General features: G+C 48.8%; 1 protein-coding gene across 3 annotated transcripts in view; it reads right to left on the bottom strand.

Annotated features, from left to right (window-relative positions):
• The window catches only part of TP63 (tumor protein p63), a 105,746-nt gene that overhangs the window by 47,860 nt on the left and 40,456 nt on the right, over nucleotides 1–17,430 (bottom strand). For all 3 annotated transcript variants that reach the window (XM_019503473.1, XM_019503474.1, XM_019503475.1), the window contains one exon: nucleotides 7,815–8,069. In XM_019503473.1, coding sequence (XP_019359018.1) covers nucleotides 7,815–8,069 — 255 coding nt within the window. The remainder of the gene's footprint in view (nucleotides 1–7,814; nucleotides 8,070–17,430) is intronic.

Raw genomic sequence — 17,430 nt, 5'->3', positions numbered from 1 at the left:
ACACACACACACACACACACACACACAAAAATGACCATTTCAGAAAATCTGGTTCTTAGCATCTCAGTTTCCCCATCTCTGAAATGGGGATTATTTTGCGGATTTACCTCCCACGCAGGGGTGTTGCGAGGGTAAGTTAAGTAATGTTTCTCCAGTGCTTTGGGGATTTAAAGGGCTGTGGATGTCCCATGCCTTCTTTTTATACGTGCCAACAAAAAGCAAACCAACCATGCAAGACAAGAGGGAGTGGAGGGGTGTCACCATTTTAGCCTGTTGCCATCACTTAGTAAGACGCCCACCAAAGTCCAGCTAGCCAAAAGCTTCCTCTTTACCACACCGAGCGCCGAGAAACCACAAACCCTGCACGGCTTCTATGTGAAAGATGGCCTCTTTCCAGGTCGTGACTGCTCCTTGTAAAGTTAATTCCTTTGGTAATACTGCTGGAGGCACAATGGCAGGTTTGGCGTGTGTTTTTTTCCCTTTTCACACGGTGATTTTTTTTTTTTTATCCTGAAGGATTTCTAATCCAGGCTTAGGAGTCTCTTTATTTCTTTCTCATGAAACAAGGTGGGGGGGGGGGGGGGGGTTTGCATTGCATCGGTGACAATTATGTTTAATTAACACTTTTTCTTTCTGCCCTGCACTATATATATATTTTCTCAGTAAGAACCAAAGCTGCTCCCTCTTTCTTTTTCCTGCCCCCCCCCAGCTCCTTTTTCAAAGCAAGACTCTGAGATAGATAAAGCAGGATAAAGCAGAGTTGCTTTTCAACCAAATAGGGCAGCTTTCCTGCATGGTGGTCCACAGCAGGAAAGCATGCCCCTCCCAATAACACCTTTCCCTGTTTGCTGGCCTCAGCCCTCTCCGTTATTTGCTTCCCTGGGATGCTGCATCCTGCATATCTCAGCAAAGCACCAAGGGTCACTGGGGGAAACCAGTAATGACCTCGGCAAGCGCTGGGATCCAGCCACCAGCAACAGACTGCAAGATAAAAGAACAAAACCGAGGCTGGCCCTGGTATGGTTCAGGGTGCAAAAATGTGCTTGGTGCAGAACAAATAAGTCGAATAATGTCTCGCTGGAGCAGGTGATCCAGGACACGGCGTTCCTGGCACCCCGCGTGTGCTTCCCCAAGTCCGACACCAACCCCCTGGATGACTCAAGGCCAAGTTACTTCCTCCGTCATCTTATCCTGTGCCTTGCCTACCCGACGGCAAGCTGCATGGGGCAGGGTCTGCTGCTTATTAATGCCTGGACAGCCCTCGAATGCAGCAGGGCGCTCTCGGTGCAAGGTGCTCGTGCAACACAAACACTCAACAGCAGCAGATGAAGTGATCGGCATTACAGGAACCGATGGCAGCTGTCTGAAGGGAACCCGGGGAGACCGCGCTGCCCCGAGAGCATTTAAAAAGAGAGGTGTCATGAAGAGAGTCAGGAACAGCGACCACCGCTGTCAGGCAAATTCCTGAAGCCAGAGTAATGCAGGGCACCATTATCCTTCGTGAACAACCATGTGCAAAAAGATGCCAGGGACAAAAGCAACGTGTCCTTGGAAACGTGGCACCGACCAAGTATCCGATGAGTTCACATCCCTCGGGAGAAAGATGTAAAAACCAAAATAGACCTGCAGGCCCCTCCTCAACTGGTTCTTACAGGGGAACTGGTTCTCTCTCACCAGGTGAGCTAACACACAAATGTTTCTTGAACTCCAGAAGGGAAACTCCTTCGGAAGTTCACACGCCAAGCTCCCTGTCTTTCTAAACAGACAACCTGGGACAAACTGTGGGTGCATCAGAAGTCCTACGGCCTTGCTGCTGGGCTCTGAGCTAACAAAGCCCCTCTAGAAACAAATTTAAGGTGACTTCAGAAGAAGCATTTCCAACCTGAAGCATGGCTGATGGCATCTCTGCAGGCAGGCGTCATTGCTGCATTTGAAGCCGATTCCCTCTTGCCTCCTGTTTGGATTTTGCTCAGGTTGGCCGCACGCTGGAAATGTCTGCGTTTGACAGCAGGTAGCGGAAGGTCTCCAGAGACCCAAGCCTTATGAAGAGCACCATCCCTCTTGTCTGCATTTTAATTTAATCCAACTTTCCCTTCCCTAGGGAAAGACCTGGGCAAAAGGTTACACAAGCCCTTAGTACCCATGTAGTTGGGTTGACTACTAGCCTAGGCCTGGTGCCCATCTCCAAGGAGGTGGAAAGAAGAGGGAGAGAGCACCACACTCCAATGTGAGCAGGAAGAAAACTCAGATTGTGAGGACCTGATGATCTGTAAGGTCCCTTCCAGCCCCTAACAACTATTAAACTATGAAACAAGAGAACTAAGCAGCCATGGACAGTCTCTGCTAATGATCTTCCACAGTGAACAGAGCAGGGCAAACCAGTGCTGTCCATGCACCAGCCCAGCATGCTCCGTTGCTGGTAAGTTCTTTACAAGAAAGTCAAAATCCTTCGCAAGACCTCCTTTTTCTCCCCTCTTTCCCCCTCTAAAAATCTAAGAAGGTCCAAAGAACCAAGAAGAAGACTGGAAGGGGATCCCCTGGGTCATGATGTCCTAGTCCCAAAGCACAGTTATGTTATTAAATGGCTAAGTTAGCACTGCTGGAGCACACAGGGTCAAGACATGTCCCTTAAGATTGCAGCTTTAATGCTGCTCCTACGCCTGACCAGAACCCCCCACTGATCTCTCCCAACCCGAAAGGCACAACACCGAGCATCATGCAGCGACAAATACAAGACGATGCCCCTCTACACCTGAAGCATGGCATGCATGTGAGGTGAAGTAATTAAGAACTGCTAGACTCCGATTTGAAATAAGTGCTATGCAATCATGTAATTAAAAAGACTTGTACACACAGTGGGGGCAGAAGTAAGATTAGGCATGTCTCTAATTTCACTGATAGCATGGCGAAGTGAACTTGAGTTCATGAAAGCTTGTGGTCCACCTATCTCACGTAGTCGGTATCTATATATCGATATCTAGATACAGATATCCGTCTATCCATATCCATATCTCTTATGTAGTTAGTCTATAAGGCTCAAATCTGCCCTGCCTTCTTTCGAATACCTTAGCAATGTCTGCAAATAACTGCTTTTGTCCAAATCGTAGAAAACGAGGGTTGAAGGGAGCTCAGGAGGTCCCATCTAGTGCAACCCCCTGCTCCAAGCAGGACCAGCCCCAGCTACATCATCCCAGCCAAGATTTTGTCTACCTGGGTCTTCAAAACCTCCATGGATGGAGACTGCATCACCTCTCTGGGTAGCCTTTTCCAATGTTTTACTACCCTCCTCATATCCAAGCTAAACTTCCCTTGCTGCAATTTGAACCCATTGCCCCTTGAAATTTCTCTTATCAATTTGTACGAGAGCAGTCAAGACCCTGAGTGTATTAGCAAGGGATGGAGCTATGCAGATGATTAGCACACTTGCTGTACATTCAATTAATATATCGGAAAGTAGTCTTGCACATAGCAGTAGTCTACAGTCCTATCGGAAACCTAGGCTCCATGTTCACCCAGTTTTATAACGCATTGCAAGGACCAAACCCAGCCTACTGGAGGGGAAGAGAATAAAGCATTAGTGCTGCCAGCATTTGCAATACTCTGAAAACCCCATAACACTGGGTAGTTTCCTTGACTCCTGCAGCTTGGGGCATTAAAGGGATTGCATTTACATTTCAGCTCTTTTTAGGGGGAGTGAAGAGAGAGATAACCCCCCCCATCACAAACCATCTTGTGACTCGATGAGTCATTTGTGAGAGCCTGAGCTTCCGCAACGCTGTTAACTTGAGTTCACCTCCGCTCGTTGCTTTAATTTTTGATTTTCCGACTGGTTCTGCTAGTGACAGGCAATTGCCAAATCCTGCATGGGGAAGGTCTGGGCGCTTTGTCGGAGTGGGTGGGACAGCAGTGCACGGTTCTTCTTTGTGCAGAAATTAAGTCTTAGGCACAGTCCTACTGAAACGTCGCCTTTTCTTGAAAAGTGGGAGGCGACGCAGCTACCTGGGAATTCGCCGAGCTCACGTATCCCACAATAAATGACACATCATTTGCAGCTGATTACAGCTTCACCTTAATTGGAAGGGCTCTCGCACATACTTAATGATACACCCTCGTCTTCCCATGACACAGTCAACCGTGACACCGCGTGCTCCTTGAGTTTCCTTTTTCTAGACGTTTTGCTTTCCCATGAGTGCCAACTTGCTCTCCATAGCAGAGAATTACTTCCCCTCCTCAGGAAAACCCGATGAGATTTTTTTTTGCCCCCCTCCTCCCTTAAAATCTTTATAGTTAGGTTACTCATTTAACTCGTGTTCTCAAGCAATTAAAACAAATGCAACAAGAGTCACACAAGTCCTCTACAATCTGCTCTCAATTTGTCACCCTTCATTATCCCGATGCTGTATACAAGAGAGCCGCTCATTTGATTAGACAGCACGTTTTCCTGGAATTACTGAAGGAAATGAAAGACTTCAGAAAGGGGAAGAAAAAAATTAGCAAGATGAACCAAGCGGGAGCTGCTTTTCTAGAGACACGGAGCGCTGTTTTCATCTCGCGGTGAGATTTCAAGTCGACCTTCGTGCAAGAACCACACCTGGGTCGATCCTCTTAGTAACAGACTGGGGGGGAAGGCAACTTCATTTCTGCTGTAGCAGCGGCTGGAAATGGATTCCTATCCCGCTAGCAGGGAAAGGTCCACAGCTGGCTCGGACACGCATTTGCCAGATGCAGCTAGCAGCCTTGAGGAAGCTGCTTACAGAAAACACCTAAAACGCACAAAGGCATGCACATCCCAGGGAAAAACCAACCGCAGTTGCAGCTGAAATGGGAAAGCATCACTCTGCAGGTGGCAGGTAGATGGACTCAGTGACCCGTCAGCCCTCTGACACCTTGCCTTTCTACACCTCACCCTCCCAAGCAGCTTCTCCCCCTCCTGGAAGGAGAGTCATAAAATAGCTGTCAAACCCACACCCGTCGCTCCTGGGAGCTAATCTGGAGTGACTCAAGACCCGATGAGAACGGCTCCTTGATGCCCTGGCGTCAGTCGACATCCCCGTTCCCAGCAGGACAAGGCGGCTCATCTGCTCCCAAACTGGGGGTGAACAGGACACAGTGACCTGGCTCCCTTTCCCAAGGCTGCTGCCCTGGGGAGCCACAAGAGAAAGCCAGAAACAGGGCTTGAGAGACTTAAGAGTCTTAATAAGGGTGGGGCCATACAGTAATTAAACTTTTTTAATAGGTCATTGTAAGCGCAAGAGACTCTTCCAGTCGGGTAAGTTCCCAAGCTGTCATTAAAGAGAAAGGAGATGACAGGCATTAATCACAGCACAAGAAGTCACATCAAGCAAAGGGGGAAGGGCGAGTGATTTAACAAGGAGTCCAAAAGACCTTGCATTACAGAAATATGGAGCAACCACCTGCTCTTGCATCAACCACTTGGGTACATTTCCCTATTTCCAAGGGCAGCGAAGGAAGCCTCCGGTCCTCCCTTACCCGCCCCCGGAGTAAAGCAGCCATGCGTACGCATTACCTATTCAAACACTCATGTGAAACGAGTTGGTGGATTAACAAGCAACAGGGCAGAGCTCTGGAGACGGAAAGGGATGCCCAAGTGGTGCAGCCACAGTAAAAATAAAAATAAAATAAAACCCAAAACACCCCACAAGTGGCACTAACTCCATGGGTAGGTCTCTGCAGAAAGGCCGTGGGGGTTTGTCTACACTGCACCCGGCTTGCAGGGGTAGAGGAAGCAGATAAGCCAAAGCAGCAGAGCCCTGCCCAGCCTGGGTGGAGTCCGAAGCGACCACAGCTAGATGGCTTCTGGCTCCCAATCTGGTTTACATCTCCAGGCAGCATTGTGCAATGCAGACATACCCGGAGTTACCTCTTTGTCTCTAACACAGTCCACTCCGGGGCACAATTGCAACACTGGAGGGGCAGCGTGGGAGCAGCTAGTTCCCCATCTCCCAGAGTCCCAGCGCTCTGCGGAGAAAGGGTGTCACTCTGTGTGGCTGCTAACTGCAGCTCTCTTTCCTCCACCGTGCAATTCGGTCCTTCCAGGTGCTGCATCTACACCTGTATCAGCTTCTGGCAACAGAGGCAGAGGCCCAGCTCTATCATGAGATTGGACCCCGAAACAAAAAGCAAAACAAAAAATCCTAACTTCATGTGTGCAAGTCCCTCCACTGATACCAGCAGGCCTACTCAGATGCTCAGCTGGAATACATTTCGATTGTTACTACTGCACGGGAACATTTAACTGGACTCAAAAGATGGTTCCTGCTGGGATTAAAAAAAAAAAAATACATGGAAATACATGGAAAGCTGCAAGCTTTTTTTTTTTTTTTAAGCTTATTTTTCATAACAGAAAACCCACAATTACCCAGTTAGCTTGAGTCTTAGAGGAGGTAAAATATGCTTGAGGTCTTTAACCCTTGTCTAAAAAAAAAAAAAACCCAACTACCCTCACAACCATGTTTGGAGTAAAAGAGAACAGGGCAGGAAAGGACCGTGGATGTCTCCATTGACACAAGAGCTCAGCTTGGAGCAGTGAATACATTTAAAGGATGTGGTTCCTTTCCACAGAGACCATATAGATTCAAAAAATAATTATAAATTTGATTCAGATAAAGATTATCCTGCTTCAGGCAGGGGGGTGGATTGCGAGGTCCCTTCCAGGCTACTTCTCCATGATAACCTGTTGGGCACCAAGAAAATGCAGCGCTCCTCTCCAAGTGGCACCGTGGCCTCTCTCACATAAAAGGTAACACAGTAAAAACTCAAAATTATCGTTATTTGAGGCCACAAACCCCCACAAGGATCTGGCCAACCCCAACACCTCTGACACCCCAGCTCAGGACCCTCCCCAGTTTATGAAAGAGAGAGTCTCATATGATCACAACCGCAAGACCGAGAGCTTGAACAACAAAACGTGCCAGAAGCCATGAAAGGTGTTGGCAAGGCTGGAGAGCTACCCCTGCTCACAAGAAGGATGCAAAACAAGGAGGAAAGAAAAAGCACAGGCACTGAGTGGGGACGGACGGCTCTACCCCGAGCGTTTGCAAGTCACCGCTCTTTCAATGCCACGCTCGACGCGCCAGATGTGACCAAACCCTGCTGGGGTTCGATGGAGCCGAGCTGGGAGGATGAACTCGTTCTTCCTTCCGGGCAAACTTTGCTGCAGTCTGCCGAATTGGTCTTGCTCCTACATGAGAGCTGGCAATCCACCTACACCCTCTTACTCTCGACCATCATACTGGAGATCAGGTCAGACTGGTGCAGATGGGACAGGGGGGTTGCCTTGCTTTAAGACCCCTTAAATGCATATTAACCAACCTTTACAGAAGCAGGATGTTGTCTGCTGTGGTTCCCCTGCTTCACCTGTAGCAGGTTCAGGTTTGATGTCTTGCATTAGGGTTGATGGTTGTTTTACAAAGGTGGTAGGCACTGGATTTGTCTGGGATGGTTTGCACAGGGCTGATGTCTTGTGTCGGGGTTGATGGTAGTTTTACAAAGAGGTTAAAGGTCTGGGATGGTTTGCACGGGGCTGATCCTGCCTCAGGCAGGGGGTTGGACCTCTGGAGGTCTCTTCCAGCCCCACATCTCTATGATTATAACCCAGGGGACATATTTTGGGAAAAACCATTTTATACACTTAAGGTGTGTTGTTGTTTTTTAAACCACTACCAAGAAGTGACCCAGATAAATTCCTCCTCCGTGATGCGTTGCATTGCCCACGGGTCCCTGCAATCTCCTAGCAGCCCGACAACCTGCTTCCTAATTCTCCCACCAAAACGGACCCCCTGCAGCCGCCTTACCGTCCACGTGGCCGACTTGGCTGTGCTGGACTGCTGAAAAGATACGTCGAAGCTGTGAGGTCCCGGGTAGTCTGTGTTGGAGGGGATGGCCGGGGAAGGCGAGAGCGCGTCGAAGGTGGAGCTGGGCTGGGCGTACGGCGAGGGCGCCGTGACGCTGTTCTGAGCGTGCTCCGTGTTGTAGGGGCTGGTGGAGGAAGAGCCATTTTGGATCTGCTGGTCCATGCTGTTCAGGAGCCCCAGGTTCGTGTACTGCGGCTGCGGAGGGAAGCAAAGCGTTTGCATTAGCACATGCTTGGAAGTGCTCATCAGGCTCATGCAGGCACTAGCTCGGCGTTCCCACCAGCCCTCTCCGAGAACAACCTTACCAATGTTTGCTAGCAGGTGAAACCCCTCTCCCCTTTGCAGCATTCAACCCATTTTACAGATGAGCACAATCAGGGGGGAGAGCCAAAGTCATGACGCACCACGGGTCAGCTCTGAACCAACAACCCCATGCCGCAGGTTGGATTCACATCACCAGTAACCCTGTACACAGACCCCTCAACCCTTCACTTCCTAATGAAGGGAGGCAGTCTACCCCCCGCACAGATCCTCAGCTAATTCAGCAAGGAACGACGCCATCCCCCATTAGGACTCTGCAACACGTGAGCAAATGGTCATGACACGATACATCACATTATCCCCCATCTCATCTATCCCATGGACCCCGGCAGAAAGGCATCAGGGCTCTTGTCACATCACAGGTCAATGCGGAAAGCTTCCCTCCCCATGTGCGGCCTCGGGTGCATCCCACAGCACATTGCAAGTGCACCAGGCGGGCCCCACTGCCCAGAGCCTGCCCCGAGGAGCACACGAAGGCAGCCCGTGTCAAGTGGGGGGTGGTGAGGAGGAAGTGCCGGCGAGGGACGGCAGGCTCGTGGCAGGGCGCGGTTACACCGCGCACTTATCTTTATGAGCCCATCTCGTTTGCATCTGTAATGAAAGACAGGAAGCTGCTGCTGGCTCTGGGTCCAGGAAAAAAAAAAAAAAGAAAGAAAATCCAAGGGCACCTCTGGACACAGCCAAGGCGGGCATGCAGGGCAGCGGTACCCATGGAGGAGAGACCAGGCACAGGCGCTTCCTCATTTCCTTCGAGCACCCGTGTTTCAACGGCCCAGAGAGTGGGAGCAGGGTGCATCTCACCCCCACCCATCCCCTGCCTTGCATACGGGCTATGAGACTCCCCACCTCCTTCCCTTTTAGGAAGCTCCCTTATTCTGCACAGTTTGCCAAAGCTATGCTGTGCACAAGAAGGGCAGCTCCTGAAACCGAAGCACCGGCTGGTACCAGGTAGCAAGGTGCACAATTAAACCGATCAGTAAATCCTATAAGGCATTGCATAAGTGTTCAAGACCCCAACCCAGCACGCTGCAGGCTGTGCATCGCACCTGCCCCGGATGCTTTGGGGAGCAGGGTCTTCTCAAGCTCCTGGCTGCATTGCTTAGGATGGTGTTCCCAGGAAAGAAGAAGAACCGCAGTCCGCCTGCCAGGCTAACAAGCCCGCCGCTCGTTAGCTTTTGGGTTCATTTCAAAGACTCTCTTGCTAGGCTGTGTTGAGTACACAGTACCCGAGTCAGCACAGCACAGTGGACAAGACACAGGGTTATAACAAAGCTCTTTCGAGTCCTACGCCCTGGCTTTGCCAGCGATCTGCTGAATATCCCTGGGCAAGTCACTTTGCCCTTCTGCACTGCTGCTTCCACATGCAGGCTGTTCGTGGCAAAAACTGCCACCACTCTTCTTGATTATCTTATTACTTTGGGCTGCAACTCAAGGATGCCTTGCCTTCTAGTTCTGGATGAACCAAGGATGCCTTTCTTGCCCTGGGCTGCTCCATTTTTTCCCTCCCTGCCTCAGTTTCCCCTCAAACTAAATGGATTTCAGCAAGCGCTGGACCCCTAATCCGCTGCAGGCTCCTGTGAAAATCACAGCTCTTCTTATATAATATAATAATAATTTAAGTTTGGAGCGGAGTTGGTCTAATACAAGGGATCATCTCTGAACCAAGAGGTCTGGATTTTTTGCATTGCCTTTAGTCTCGGGCCAAACATGGCTAGCGAACACGTCCCCAAAGCTCTTCTCATCAGCATTTAGGGACGTGTTCTTCCTAAAGGATGCGCCCCTCTCCTAGAGAGCAGCAGGAAAGGCTGCAAGGATGCAGAAAGGAGCAGCCCAGCAGATAGGAATGAGAAGACGAGGAGCGCTGGCTTCGCCTACAGCGCTGCTCAGAATAACGTCAGGCTGCTGAACCGGTTTTTGGGGGTGAGGCACCCGAAGGGAGACAGCGACTCCCCAGAGCCAACGGGAAACCCTGCCAGACCGTTCGTTGCAGCAGAAATCTCCGTCCTCCTGCAAGGCAAGAGCTCCTTAAGAGAAACGGCCGAATCCCTGTCATTCCCCTTGGTCCAGGGGACATCTGTCTAAATGTTAGGGGCAGAACACCCATTCCAGTGCATTTATATAGTCGCATTCCTGAGCCGAATGCCATGTCCCCGTTTGCTCTTTAAATAACTATTAATCTCCTTGCACTTATCCTTGCGCTGACACACGCAGCTGTTCGGCACCCCTGCTTTCCCCCTCCACCTCCTGCAAGCCGCCCACCCCTTCTCACCCTTCCTGCCCCCTCGGACAGGTGCTCTAGAGGCCAGGAGACATGGAAAGAAAAGGCGGCTCCCGGCACACACCCGGCTGCACTAAACCTCTCAGGTATCCCCCTTGGAAGCCAGGCCTCGGGGGGCAAAGCTGTTTGAGTGCAGGGGTCAGTATCCTAGAGGCTCCCGAGGCCTTTGGTAAAAATCAGATAAGTCTTTCAGAGGCACATGCCTCCTGACAACAGGACAATTAAAGCAGCAGCCGGCCGGTCCGAAGGAGCACGCTGGAATTCAGCTCAGCATCAGCTCGGCTGGTCATAAAATGCCTCCCCGGACAGGAAGGAGCTGGGGAGACATCATGCACTTAAAAGAACAAAGAGATGGAAGACTTTTTGTGCAAGCCTGCAATCCACCCCTTGCAAAAAAAAAGAGGGGGAATGGTGCATGGGATACCTTAAGAGCCAGCTTTTCCGTGGCTGTGACAGTAGCCCTTCTACACACCACAGCCTAAGACCCCTGCCTCGAGGAGTCCCGAAGCAACATTTTTTTGCGTGCGTCTTCCCCTTTCCAAGTGTTAGCAAAACTAGCAGCTCATTGCAACACTGACTGATGGGCCTATTCCTCTTATCAGCATGCACACACACAAAAAAAATGCTAGTTAAAAAGAAGGAAAGAGGCTATTTGGTCAAGCCTGTTACATCAGGCTGCAGTGTCTTGGTGGTTTTGAATTCCTGGCTTTCTATTCAAACACCTCCAGAACATGGTATCCGACCTAAAAGTCCAGCAAAAAGAGTATTTTTGGCTACCTATGCTGTTTATTGGCGCACATCCTTCGAGTAAAATACTCCACACTTGCTTTTTGGCATTACTTCCAGGTTCTTACGTCCAATGCTGTTGCTTCGGTTAGCAACAATGTACGATAAAAATAAAAGGAAGATATTACATTTTAAGTGTTTTTAAATGTATGGCATTGCATCGCTTAGTTTTGCCCACGTCTCCAATCGCAGCTGCACCCAACGTCCTCCTGCGCTGCAAAGCAATCCCCATCCTAAACAGTCCTGGAAAAGGTATTGCCACCAGAGGGCAAGCCAAAGCACCAGCTGCTCCCATTATTTTTGCACATGAACTGGCTCCAATGTGTCCGCTCCTGCAGAAGTGCTGCAGAAAGGTAAATTGATACCTGGAGTTAACGACAGGACTGGCCGAGAGAAATGCTTGCTTCTCAGTTTGGTCTCGGTACCCATCGGAAAACCTATTTCCACTGCAACCAGCATTTCTGGGAGGAAAGAGTGCATTGCAACGCGTTTTATTTTAACTAAGTACTCAGTCCTAAATCAGGGCAAGGCAATCAAGGCTAGTGACCCCAGGACTAGGAGGAAGCAGGCTTCAGCTCTGAACAGCGTCTGCTCTGGACCCTCATCCAAGCTGCAATAAAAACGCTTGGACTCTCATTAGCTATCCCCAATGTGCTAGCTCCAAGCAGGATTTCAGTGTGGCTATTTTCAAGTGCCCCAGATGTAAGGTTGTGGGTGGTTGGGACAATGTACCGACGTATTGAAAATGTTCTTCTGTCACCATGATTAATAAAGACACCAGTTGACTGCCGGTCAGCCAACTGCGACTGACGGCAGGTCAACCCAGCACCGCAGAGCAGCTGATCTCAACCTTTTTAAACTCAAGGCAGCCCATGATAGATAAGAGGACCCCCCTCAGAGGATCAGCTCTTACATTTTCACGTGTTTTTGACTGCAGAGAAATACTAGAGCAGCTCTCCCATGGCAAAGAATTGAGGCAGACCATGAACAGAGCTGCGTATTTTTGACACGAGGGATGCCTACTTGAAATCTCTGGGCTTGTCATGTGCATCACGTTTGCACACCGGCAAACTTGGCAAAAATTAGGGCAGCCCAGACTGCCATAGAGAATATATTTGCTATTGGAGGGGTTTACTACGAAAGGCATTAGGATGCAAAAGGCTCCCACCCACAGCCCTGCCGAGGAAGATGTCGAGAGGATAACCATGATGTTGAGATGGAAGAGCCCAATACCATGTGCTTGGGGTCACTGGTCTCCTCTCTCACCAGCATCTTCATACCAAGCAACACAGAAGGATTTCACCCTCAGCCAGACCTCCTTCTGCATCAGTGGCTGGCACCCAGGGAGCAATGAGGACCCAGAATAGGCACCGCCAGAATAGGTGTAGGAGACAAACCCAAACCTGGTGTTTAGGACATTAGCCTGGTTTCAAATCCCCGCGCAGCCATGGGCTTCCCAGATAGAAATGGGGAACTGAGTGATTTCCCCAAGGAGGAACTGGCAGGGGAAGATACCCTCCCTTCCCCCTTTTCCTCTCCCGCTGCTGGGAACAAAGCTAGAGCAAAGCCTGAGTCAACTCAGTTATGATAATGAGCAGATAAGAGGGTGAGTAAGGCTACTGGAGTAAAGACAGCTCATGATGGCTCAGTAAACACAGGGCTCTCCAAAAGCCTGAACGTGGCCATGGTGTGAAACACGAGTGCAGGAGACCTGGGTTCAAACCCTGCGGGCTTCCAGCGAGATGGGGTTCATAGGACCCGAAGGGACCGTGGGCTCATTAAGTTCAGCGTCCTAGTATTGCAGGCAACCTCAGAAAACCAAATCCCATGCGGTGTGCCTGGGTGGCATGCCAAATCCTGAGGTGCAAAGTCACTCCAGAGACGTCCCAACTGGGCACACTTGAGCCCGTTGGAAATGGTTTTGATTGTACCCAGAACCTATTATCACCAGAGCGCCTTTAGGCAACACGTTGGGGCTGGTCCTGCTTGGAGCAGGGGGCTGGACTAGATGTGACCTCCTGCAGTCCCTTCCACCCTCGTTTTCTGTGATTTCCAGGAATGGAGCTGGCGGAAGGGAGGCACTGGCTGGGGCAAGACCAGATGCATCTCTGTTGAGGCACACTGGGGGTGCAGGGTAGACGTGCCCTCAATACTACAGAGCCCCAGTTCCCATATCTAGGGAAACTATTTATCTGGGATAGAAATGGTCCCTTGAGTCCGTATAGTGGCCAGCACCACGCAACGTGCACCTCAGCCAGGGTCTCGAAGTGCTACCTGCAAGGTTTTTCTTTAAATATCCTGTTCATTTAGAGGAAAATCTTTTCCCTCTGAAGATGCCACAGGAATAGGCACTTTGCACAGCTCCATTACATCTGTAGGCTCACTTGGCAGCTTGTACATGGACTCAGCAAGCTTTTTCTCAAGCAGAAAATTTTGCCTAATACAAGGGGGGGGGGGGGAATCTCTTTACTTTAGACTGGCAAAGTGAAAAAAAAATCTCTTCCTTTAGTCTCCCCCATACCTTGTGAACTCTAAACCCTGGGGTCACCTGCCAACTAACTAATCATCTATGCTATCTATGAATATACATGGGATGTGAGAAGATGCTGCATCATCTCTCTCTTGCTGCTCAATAGCTGCTGCTCAGGACTTTGAGGCTGGCCATAGGAAAAGGGACTTGATTTCCTAAAAGGAGCAAATGGCACATACGTATTATTTTAAAAGGCAATGAGAGAGAGAGTGTGCCTGCTTTACAGCTCTTATTAGACGTAAGGAGAGCACGCTCCATCTGTGCACGCACGTCTTAAGGATGTTCCCCCACCACGTGCATGACGTACGAACTTCCACGACGGTCATGAACATTTCCAAACTCCTGCCAACCCTCGAGATCAACCCAAAAGGAACAACCTGCAGGTCCCGATCCTAGAAATTCGCATGCACTTCTTCTGCTTTACTTGTATGAGGAGTTGGATGGACTTCCAGTGAGTGCGAATAAGCACGAGGAGCAATATTAGCAGGGCTAAGACCTCAGGTGGGGAAAAACAAAAAACAAAAAAAAACCTGTTCTTGAAAAAGGAGGTTGATTTCCCCAGATGACAGGGCTGTGCCCCACACGCAAGACCGTGGCTTTTTGAGGTTTCAGTTGCTTTCCTTCTGAGCACGGCTCTGCAGCAGGGCCGAGGCTTGCTCAGATGAGCCTTGCAAACGTTTTTCAGCCACACACACAGCAGCGGGGAGCATCGAAAAGCAGCACAGCCCAAGGGAGAAATGCTTGCAATTTCTCTCTCTTACCACCTGCCTCAGAATCCCAGAAAGGAGCTCACCTCCAGCCAGGACTATTAAACATACTCCATTTTACTCACTGGGAGTAGAGACCAGACCCCACTCCAGATTAGATCTGCTTGCTATACTCATCACTAATAATGAAGCATCTGAGGAGAGTTTTAAATAACAAACCATGCCCTTGTAATGAAAAGGCACTATACAAAACAAGATCACTTAAAAAAGTTGCTTTTGGTGTGGTTAAAGGGATTTTCCAGGCCAGAAGATACTGAGAATTTTGCCTCCAAAACTCAGGCCTTGGTAAGGGGTCTTGCATTCAGGTACCCAAACTAGTTTAATTACTTTTGAACATTTAGGACGCTTGCATTTGAAAACGATGCATTCCCCCCCCCGATTTGCCCTCCGTTCTGACAGCCAAGAGAGAAGCAACGTTCTTAAAATATATATATATATAGGAAGAAACAACACAAAAAGGGCTTAAAATAAAACTATGTAGGTTTGCTCCTATTGTGCACCTCACCAAAAAAAAATAGAAGTACTTTGAGAGCAAATCTTCAGAGGCATCAAATTCCAAAATTTTAAAACAGGTCAATTAATAACCTCAGAAGCAGCAGACTTCAGAGAAGGTAGTCGCACTAAAAATGCAGGCCAGCAGCTTCCAAAGCTCTCGCATTACCAGCTGGACAGCACGACGTCAAGAAATAGATATTTGAAGAGACACCGGGATTTAGTTAAGGGGGAAAAACAATCCCCCCGCCAAGATCTAAATGCAAGTGCAAGCTAATGCAAAGCCTTCAAGAATAGGGGAAGAAATACAAGGCTAAGTTTTAGCAACGGGGCTTTATAGCTTGTTTGCATAACTTGTATGAGCAGAGAGAACTGCTAGAAAAAAAGTAAAAAACTCAGGGGAACGATTCGATTCAGATTTTCAAAAATTATATTCCACAACATTTATTCAAAAGGAAGATGAATGCATTAATGGCTGTCAACATACAAGGAAGAGGAGGACCGGAGTGGAAAAATACAAGAGACGAGGAAAATTGCCCAATTTTGCCCGCTCTTTCAAGGAGAGGGCTGCCATAAATGATCATCAGTCATTTAGACATTGAGCATTTTATTGTTATTGTGGTGAGGGCGGTATTAGTCAGGCCTGCCAGGACGCCTGTGTGTCATCCATAATGAAAGGCAGCAGACATTAAAGCCACAAAAGATGTGGCCAAAGGGCACAGGGACAATGGAAGAATGTGGTCAAGTAGCAGGCACGGGGAGCTGCAAGCAGTTCAAACCCATCCATGATGGTTGATATCGTGGTTCCCTTCTGCTTTTGTTTAAGAGTCCCTTAGCATAAATTAAAAAAAGATGGGTCCATTTTTCTCTGGAAGTTCCAGTTCCCCAATATTTTAGGCAGAAACCTGCAGACAACCTGCAAAGTAACAAGCAATACTTGGACGACTTCTTGAAATCACGCTGCCAGGACAACGCGCAGCGAGTCAACTTAAAATTACGCACCCGTGGCCAAGAAAAAAAAACAGTTCCCGTTTCAATGTGAAGGTCTGCTGATTAAACATGCAGAGGACCCTCCATTCACCAGCCAAAATCCAGGCTGTTCACCGATAACATACATTACAGACAGCATACAAGGATCCCAAAGATTTGGACCAGGGGGCTTCAAATGGCATGGCCCCAACAACCCCATGGGCCCAAAAGGTTTCAAGGCCAACAGTGGCAAGAGATGCCCACCGCTGAACATCAATCGTCTACCAACTGCAAAAAATGGGACCTTTAACTGATCAAATGCTACCTGCTGTTGGCACAGCTTCGCACCATGGCTAGCCTTGCACCTCAGTCTTAAGCAATGGGTTTGCAGACCACATCTCCAAAAGGCTCCTCCAAGCCAGCAGCTGGACACCATCTAGTCCTCATGCCCTTCTGTATTGCGAATGTGTTTCTAGCGGTCACGTGAAATTTGGGGTCTTCGTCCATCAGGCAAACTCCTGACAGTCGACCATAGCTAAACTTCTCAAGTCAAATGCAGCTAACCTCTCCCAAGCGTACGCAGGTCCTACCAAACCAGATTCAGACCCAAGTTTGACAGACCACCTACAAAATTTAAAACTAACTCAACTTTTTACTTTCTTTTCATAGTTTCTAGGGTCTTTTCTAAGTCTCTGATGGTGTCGTTATAAATACAGATTTATTTCTAGCGTCTGCAGTTTACCCTGAGCCACTAAAAGAGGCCACAGAGTACAAAGTCTCACTGCCAGATATGCATATACACTCTCAAGGCACTCTGCTTAGAAGTTTTTGCCTAGTTCGATAAAAAGAAATATGGATATTATTACCCCAGATTAAAAGGCATACAAATAGCACCTAAGAGCTGGCAATGCAAGAGAAGATTTTGTGTTGACATGGAGATCGAACAGCATGAAGGCAGTTGCAACCACGCAAGTCAAGCCCAAGCGGGTCCTAAGGGGCTAACTGCCCCATCTGCCCTTTTCATCGCCACCGCTGCATGCAATTACCTAAGCCGTGCAGGAAAAAAAATATGCCACAATAGTTTACCATGAGCCATTACTGCATGTGCATTGGCTTCAGCCTGCACTTTGTTTATCCCCGTGTCTCTTTAAACATTTCAGGTGAACTCAAATGCTTGATGAACTCGGCAGATTTCTCACGTTAATCTCAACCATCTTCCCCTTCCTGCTATTTTTTTTTTTTTATTACGCTGCATTTCTGTCTCACAAGCTTTTCAGTATCACTCTGGAAACTAGTGGCTTAGAAACACCAAAATCAGATACCTGTTAAAAGTTTCCTATAACTGGCAAAACAATTTCTTGTTTAACAAGAGCATTAAGTGAAATGCAGATCATAAAGTCATCATTTAAAATG

This window comes from Gavialis gangeticus, unplaced genomic scaffold (genome assembly GCF_001723915.1).
Source record: "Gavialis gangeticus isolate Ggan-Ray unplaced genomic scaffold, GavGan_comp1, whole genome shotgun sequence".
In the NCBI taxonomy this organism is placed as follows: Eukaryota; Metazoa; Chordata; order Crocodylia; family Gavialidae; genus Gavialis; species Gavialis gangeticus.
Note: the sequence above shows the minus strand (reverse complement) of the source record. Positions and strands in the feature narration are given on the sequence as shown.